Source organism: Mustela nigripes, chromosome 7 (assembly GCF_022355385.1).
Source record: "Mustela nigripes isolate SB6536 chromosome 7, MUSNIG.SB6536, whole genome shotgun sequence".
Taxonomy (NCBI): Eukaryota; Metazoa; Chordata; class Mammalia; order Carnivora; family Mustelidae; genus Mustela; species Mustela nigripes.
The window spans coordinates 23271256-23279551 of record NC_081563.1 but is presented as its reverse complement, the minus strand read 5'-3'; the positions used below and the strand labels follow the sequence as shown (position 1 = coordinate 23279551).

The window sequence follows — 8296 nt, the reverse complement described above, 5'->3', positions numbered from 1 at the left end:
GTCATCAGTGGAGCTCTAATTCTGCCTGGTCACACCATGGTTAACCAACCACTGGCCCCAGGCAAGGCAAAGCCAACCCTACTGTGTCTAGAGCGACAGTCCAAGCCATCCCTGTCTCCCTGTAGGACTCCATTTCTCTGGCTGCCGCATCCATGCACAACACCTTCCCTCGGTTTGCTCGTGTTCTGGCACATCCTGAGTCCAGCACACACCTCCAGCTTTGTGATCCAGCCCAAGGGGAGGGGGCCCCTGTGCAATCCCAGAGCTCCCATGTGACCTCTGCAGGTCCTGTAGCTTCCCGTTCCAGCAAGTGCTTTCACATCTGGGATTTCAAGAGTAAAGCTTCATCTAGTCCTCTGCGGAAATGACCAGAATGCTGGCTTCCAGAGAAGGCTTTCAGTAATGCAATTGTCAAACTCTCCCTGGGAAGGTTTTGTTAAGGCAGAAGAAGGATGACCCTGGAGAGGGTTGTTCTGCTCACCTTGAATCAGCCTCATTAACAACTAGACTGGATTTGAACGGCCAATTTACGGTCTCCGGGTGGTAGGGGGCTGGCCCAGCCTCTTTGGATGGGGGCCGTCCCCACACACGGTCTGCAACCTCAGGTCAGTGCTACACTCTTCATCCCTAACTCACCTTCCCATGCCACCCACCACTGGTTCTGCTGTTGTCTCCTTTCCTTTGTGACAAACCTAGTTACTAAAATATTCTCTGAGGTTAAAAAAGTGCAAGATAATAAAACCTTAGAAAAATAAGTACTTTCTTTATTTCTACTTCAAAATATACTATGTACATCTGGAACTCTAAGAGAAAGTAGACCGGGAGATGATACTATCATAAAAATAAAATAAGGTAAAAAAAAATAACAACTGCCCCCTTTCAGATCTGTCTTTAACCCAGCTGAAAGGGGCGTGAGCTGCCCGTTGTCGTGCTCTCTGATGCCATCCCTCTGTCGGTGACGTTGGTTGGGGCTGCCTCACAGGGATGCTGTGTCTAAGAGTCCCTGGAGCGTTTCGAGGACCGGCTGTGGCTGGCCAGCGGCCAGGTCCTGCAGCCGGGAGCCCATCTGCTCCTGGAGGCTCCGGGACAGCCGGTGCGCTACCGTGCGGACGTTCCCACCGTGCCCGGGGAGGACACTGTTCCTGGTCATGTTGCTCAGGAAACACCAGAGGACTGGAAGGACATGGCGCTCCACAGCCTGGGGCTTCAGGGGGTACACGGAGGCCACTAGCACTGTTGGACAGAAAACGGGTAGACTTATTTGAGGCAGGCACTCTCTCCCTCTCCTGCTGCCCTCTCTTGGGACAACAACTCTATCCCCAAAAAGGTCAGGCAGCCCCGAAGAGCCAACTGGTCCATTAGACACACCAGCAAGGGCTCGGGACACATTTTGGGGCCCATGAAAATGGTTGTATTTCTTTTAAAATCAAAAGAAAAAATTAGGAAGATATCCAACCTTGTTGATATTCATGTTTATACCAACCAGTTATAAAATACAATTTTTAACTTGTTTTTGTTTTTTAACAGAGGAACAAGTATGCAAAGGCCAAAGTGCTCAGGGCCCATGACAGCCGTCATTGGTCCCTGCAGCCCAAGGGAGAGGACAGAGGCGGACACACTTGGACTGGACTGCAATCTAGCATTCCCTTAACCCACGTTCCCACCTACATGAGTTCATACGAACAGAGAAAACCCGAACCAGGGAGAAAAGTCAACATTCTCTCATACGAAGCATTCTGAAAAATAAAGCAGCCAGCAGGAGACAAGAGCAGTGTGGCCTCCCCAGGGTCTGGATGCCAAGCCCCACAAGGAGACCAGCAGCAATGCGGGAAGCATGAGTGTGCTTCGTCAACTACCAAGCTCTGCACAGACCCTCGATTCAGTGATGAACCCCCCACCTCCGGTTCTCCCAGGCCCTCTACCTTCTTTAACCCCCAGAAAACCCACACGCAGCCTACCCCAGCAAGCAAGCCTTCCATTGCAGAGTAAATGCCGGGGTCAAAGTCAAAGAATGACCCCAAGTCATTTCCCAGGGCCACTCCAGCCTTCAGCCATGCCAACAATGCTCGCTCTGGACGCTGAGTGCCATCTGCCTATCCTCCTGCCAAAGAAGTGCTGGTGAGAGCAAACGACCTTTACTTGTTGATGAGGTAAAGAGACTGGAAGGTTCCCTGGGCTGAGAGACATACCCAGGAAGCTAACACTGCCAGAGTCCCAAGGCTGGGGCTCAGAGCTTTGCAGCGTGACTCCACTGTCCTCACAGCGCCTCGACAGGCAGGATACCAGTCCATCTTGCAGAGGGGCAGCCAGTGCTCAGGAGTCAAGGAGCTTGCCCCATACAACACAGCTAACGAGGGCTGAGGCTAAGCCTGCCTCGATTCGAAGGCTCACGCTCTGGCCCCCTTGCTGCCCCCAGGGGTTCCACGTGTCAGACGGTGGTGTGGAGTTTTACTTTTAGCAATACCTCCAATGTGTCCTTCCTTCACCAGCATAACATCCTCCAACACCCCCAGGATGCTTCCCCAGGGCCCCTCGAACTCCCGGCCCAGGCTGGGACCACAGGGGGCCGGAGAAGATCCGCAGCCTTCAGCGAAGCCTGCACTGGAGCAGTGTCCTTGCCCACCGAGCGCGCACACTGGCTTTCAAGCCACACCCTCAGGGTTCCTGCACCCCACACCGTGGGGCCTCTCGGGGGCTCCCCCATGTCACCAATCCTTCAGAAGTAAAGGTGGCCCTTGATCCCGCGGAAGACAGGTTGGCACCCGGGAGTCAGCCCAGCCATGATGGCTGCTGAGCCGCTTCATAGCGCAGGGCAGAGCTGGGAGCTGCGGGAAACGGGAAAGGGGAAGCTGGAGGAGGGCTAGGTAGCGGGAAAGCCAGCAGGACGCCCCAAGGGCTGGGGTAGGAGGTGAGGAGGAGCCAGGGATGTGGGGGGCGGGGGGAGGCGGTGCCGGCCAGAGGGAACAAAAGAAAGCCAGCAATCCTGATAAGCCGCCCTCAGTGAACAGCTATCCCTCAAAGCCTTCCTAAACCTCCATGGGATCTCAGCTGCGAACCAAGGGGAGAACTATCCCTAGAACCAGGCCCAGGCGGGGCTCCCCTGTGCCCACCAAAGGGTGAGGGGTTCACCTGCCCCAACCCGCCCCACCTCACCGCCCCGTGCCCGGCATGCTGCCCTCCCACCTGAACGCCCCCCTCCCCCAGCCAGGCGACCGCACGCAGTAAGGCCTGAGGTTCCCCGGGTCCAGCAGCCGAGGTCACCTGGCTGACAGCGGTGGGCTTCTCAAATTAGCAGAGGCAGATGATGGCCCTTCTGGGAGTCCTCATGAGGAGGAAAACCCCATTAAATTGGCGCTTACAAGGCAGCTGAGGTAATTAGCAAAAGATTTACTCCCGTTAAGCTGCGCTATTATTAGTGCACACCTTGTGTCAATGGAAAGGCTCTTCTCAACTCCTGGCTGACACCGACTCACTGGGAGTGCTACAGAGAAACTCTGGCTTTTGAGGTCTCTTGGAAACAGGTGGAAAATTCTTACATTTACATGGATAATCTAAAGTGAGGTACCCATCCACCTTTGAGGCCCACACACAACCTGTACAAGGGCAGGTAAAGGTTTCACCCAGAGAATGCGGATTTTGAGCAACAGTAAAGGGTTCCTTGTCTGGTGCCCCGGGGTCTCAGTTACGCGGCCTCTGCCCCTCCCCGCTGCTCATGCTCTTCTCGCTCTTTCTCTCTCTCTCAATAAATAAAATCTTTTTTTAAGGGGATAATCAGAGAACCCACACCCTCCTTATGATGTTGTTGTGAGGATGAAATGACCCAGTGCCTACAATTGAGGCAGGGGGTAAAGGGGCAGAGCCTGGAAAGCCAGGCAGCCACAGGCCTCATGGGCCACTCCAAGGAGCCTGGACACGAGCCTGAAGATGACGCATGCAAGGATTTATGTGTGGGGGTGACACCACCTGTCTGCCTGTTGGGGGAGGGGCACTCAGAAGTCTAGAGAACAGAGTCCTTCTGCCTCCTTCCTGGATGGGACCTTCCTAAGCATGGGAGGCAGGAAAGACGAGAAAGCCGGGTTAAGTAACCTGCCCAAGACCAGAGTTCATGGGCGGCAAATGGGTCTGTCCGCCGCAAAGCCTGTGTCCATCGCATCCCACTCCCTCAAGGGCCACAGGAGGTTTCAGGCCTGGCATGAAATCACTCCAGACTGCAAACTCAGAGCAGACATCAGCTCAAGCTTTCCTCAGCCAAAGCCTGAACAAAGCAGAGAAGACTCGGGCCAGAGCCCCAGCCCTGCACCAGAGCCCCAGCCCTGCACCGCACGGTTCCGGGCACCTGGCGAAGGGCCGGGTAGGGCTGGCGTCCAGGCTGTGCCCTGCTTTGCGGGCTGTGCACGCCCAAGAAAGGGCAGCGCTCGTGCTCACCGTGGGGCTGCCGCTGACCAAGCCCCGCACCAGTAAGCCACGGTCCACCCAGAGGAGCTGAGGTTTTTTCTGATTCACACAAAGGTACTCTATGGGCTAGCCGAAGTCCTGTTTGCAAAGAAGTGCATCCTTGTTTCTTAAAAACTGTTTTGTATATGTACTAACCGGCCCCATTTTGGTCCAAACCAAAGATTATCTTCTGGTAATGTGGGAATTATTTTTTAAAAAGCAGCTCAGAGAAAATTTTTAAAAGGCCTGTGAGGATTATTGGATTATTTGGAGCATCTAAGAGACTGGGTGGTTCAGCTCCGTGCCAGGAGGCTGACTAGAAGGCTGGGGCAAGGGGCTTTGGGGACACTCACCGGACAGACGCTCTGTGACATCAAGAACCGCGCGGCCACTCAGGAAGCGCACCCGCCCAGCAAACGTTTGTAGGAGGCAGAGGTTGTCTGGAAGAGAAGGAGGGTGTCAGCGGCCATGAGGCTGTGGCCCGAGCGACGGTCCCTACCCACACAGGGAAGGAGGCCCGTCATGGAGCTGCGTTAAATCCTCTGGGTCACAGTGGGGCGTCTGGGGACCCGTGAGTGGCCCGGGACAGTTGCACTGGCTCCCAAACAGGTTTCACTTACTCCCACAGGTCTGGTTCCTGCTTTCTGTCCTTCCTCAAAATTGCTGAGTTTGGGGGCAAAACAGGGCTTGCCCACAGTCTTGGGCAAACCAGGATGGCTGGTCACCCTTCCAGCAGCAGAAGCTTCTGGCAGGCTCCGTTTGGGTGGGAGGAGGACGTTCGCATTGGGCACGTGTTAGCTCTCAACAGCTTATACGTAACCTCCCTGCGTGAGACTTGGGTCCAGACCGCATCCTTGTAGGACAGGAAAGTTTACCCTCCACATGCCTCAACCTCACGCTTCAGGAGGGTTGGGGGAAAGATGAATTTTTACCCCCCCCCCCTTTTTTTTATTGTCACCACACCCCGACCCCCAGCAGGCACTCAGACACACCCAGTCCCAGGAGCCAGCTGCCCAGCCTAAGGCCTGGGGAGGTCCCCATTCGGATGTTGAAGAAGTGCTTACTAGAATGAACCACCAATGGTGAAACCACAGGCAACTAGGGTGGGGAAAGTTTGGGGGATGATGAAGCCCCTGACATTCTTGGATTGTATTTCTAAAGCCAACCCCAGCAGGATCCCACAGGTGCTGAACTTAGGAACGACCCCTTCTTCCCCGTTCTGGCTGACGTCTCCTGGTTTCTCAAACGATTGTACTTGAAATCCCACGTTCCTCACAGAGACATACAAGGTGAGGAAAGCAGCCCTCTACCCGGCGAAGGCAGGATCACCTAGAGGATACACACCCAGCTCCTGACGCTGCCACAGCCGTCCCCGCACAACTCCGTGGGAGCGAGTTCAAGTAATAAAACCACTTTTCAGGGATGTGGCCGTGGGGCCTGCCCACACCTGTCATGGAGGTCTGTGGGGGCGTTACCACAGGTGCCCCCCCGGAAAGTGTGTCCTAGGGCCCCAGGGGCTGACCCACTCAAGGCCAGGTGTCTCTCAGCAGGATACAGAGATTAGAGACCCACCTGAGGAAGCCTTTCCAGGCAAATTCCCCCTTCTCCAGATTCCTCGAATATCTCAGCACCCCCCTGGATATGCAATTAAGCTTCCCTTTTCCTGCCAGGCAACAATTCTAGCTAAGAGCTCATCCCTGCTTCCCGTGTTCTCCTCCTGAGAGCTGTAAGGGGCACAGAGGAGAAAAATGTCCCCGTGGGCACCAGATACATCCCTGCTGCTTGCAAAAGGGCCATCCACAGGGAGCCACGGGGTGGCTCAGTCAGTTAAGTGTCTGCCTTCAGCTCAGGTCATGATCTCAAGGTCCTGGGATTGAGCCCTGCATTGGGCTTTCTGCTCACCAATGAGTCTGTTTCTTCCTCTCCCTCTGCCCCTCTGCCTGCTTACTCTCTCTCTCTCTCAAAAAACAAAAAAAAAAAAAAAAAAAAAAAAAAAAAAAAAAAAAAAAAAGAAAGAAAAAAGAAAAGAAAAAAAAAAGCATCATCCATAAGTTAGGCAGCAGACTTTAAAATAATTTGTTCTGGGAAAGAAAAGGGAGGCCAGACTCTAGAATATTGCAGTCAGCAGGAAGCAGTCTCAGGGTGTCTTGGAAAATCTGTAAATATGTAAGAATAGGTTTTTACATCAACATCACCTGCATTATTTTTTCTAGGTGCTTCTATTTGTCCCACGCCCATCATTAGCCACAAGCTCACCCCTAAGGACAAGGACTTCTGCCTCCTTGCTTTCCCCAACAACACTCAGTCCAGGACATTTTCTGGACACAGCTGGATCTCCCGCCTCCTGGTAGCTGATGTAGCCTCGCAGAGCCAGAGAGAAGTGGACAACCTGGGGACTACTTGAAAATGCACATCCAGCAGACATCTGTGTCAGACCGTGCTCCCATGTGCCTGGCACACAACAAGTGCTCAATAAATGCTTCAGGACTATAGGGAGTGTTAAAGCAGAGACATTAAGCGTGCCCAAGCTGGTTTATAAACCCCAGAGCTCCACGCCCCAAGTTACTGGCCTCTCTCCCTCTGCCTGCTTCTGCAGTGATGGCTTGCTTCCAGGTCACACCCAGGTTTAATGGGCTGCGGGAAAGCATACAGTGAGGGGTGTGGGCTCTGGGTCCAGGTCACCTGGACTGAATCCTTGGCTCTTCCATATTTCTCTGTGCTGACATTGGACAAAACCTCTACCTCCGTTTACCCATCTAAAAAAGATGCTAATACTCGTATCTTCCTCATAGAGCTGTTCTCATGTTATGATGCTTAGGATAGTGCCCTGAGTATAATTACTATGTAAGTATCAGTTACTGTTGCCGCTGTTTACTATTATTTCCCCCAAATTCTCCAAAGGCCCAGCAACCTGAATGGTGGAAAGACCATTAAGAGGCACATACTGCATGGAGCACTGGAAGTGGCACATAAACAATGAATCTTGGAACACCAAAAACATAAAATAAAATTTTTTTTAAAAGGGGGCTGGAATCTAACTTCAGAAACCTTAAAAATCCATGCTATGTTAGCCCAGCTTTTTCATGGGCTCCTCTTCTTTGCCCCAAGGAAACCAGAGCTGGCCTTGGTGCTGCCCACACACAAGGGCAAGCAAAGCCATGAGACTTAGGGAAAACAGCCATGGCTGGCAGGCCACACAACCTGTCTTCCCTGAGTCTTGCCTTCCCTCTCTGCAAGGGTGGAGCAGTCTACAGGGCCTCCCACCTGCCCCATGCAGCCAAGCCCTACAGCCACCAGGCCACATCATTCTCAGGCTTGTGGGAAGCCAGAGAAGAACTTTTTAAAAGTATAAAACTTATGATAGCGTGGATAGTGACAGCAAAGAAACTGGGGTCCAAGTGGACCCCTGGTAATAAGCACAGGACTCTGAATCTGTCACACAGCCTCCAAAAGTAGGTCCACTCACTGAAGGAGAAGTGGAAACGATCTATTTAAACAGAAAAATGCAAACTAAGGCCTAGGCATGGGCCAGAGCTGTTCAAAGTGACTCAAGTGTGTAATCATATGTAAATACTTGCGCTCTGCTTTTTTTTTAAGCAGGATGCAAATTTAAACGTGTGATATCATCACAACTTGACACAAATAGGCACAGAAAAAAATATCCGAAATGAAAAGTGCCAAACGTTAATAATGGTCTCTTCCAGAAGTTGAGACTGAAAATGAGGGCCTTTCAAATTTTTCCTTCCCAGTGCTTTGTATGTTCCATTTTCTCAATAATGAACAAGTATGACTTTTACGTGGTGGAAAGCAAACTTTATATTTTTAAGCTAAGTAGGAAGTCTGCATGGTAGCATGAAAAACT

The 8296-nt window shown here is 52.4% G+C and overlaps 1 protein-coding gene across 4 annotated transcripts in view; it reads right to left on the bottom strand.

The window, feature by feature from the left end:
- Nucleotides 1-748: 748 nt before the first annotated feature.
- The window catches only part of TOGARAM2 (TOG array regulator of axonemal microtubules 2), a 58819-nt gene continuing 51271 nt past the window's right edge, over nt 749-8296 (bottom strand). For 3 of the 4 annotated variants that reach the window (XM_059407584.1, XM_059407586.1, XM_059407585.1), the window contains 2 exons: nt 4788-4874; nt 749-1233 (listed from right to left, as the gene is read on the bottom strand). In XM_059407584.1, the coding sequence (XP_059263567.1) occupies nt 977-1233; nt 4788-4874 (344 nt within the window). In that variant the 3' untranslated portion in view covers nt 749-976. Of the gene's footprint in view, nt 1234-4787; nt 4875-8296 lie in introns of those variants that run through there. The other variant, XM_059407587.1, reaches the window with a different exon arrangement.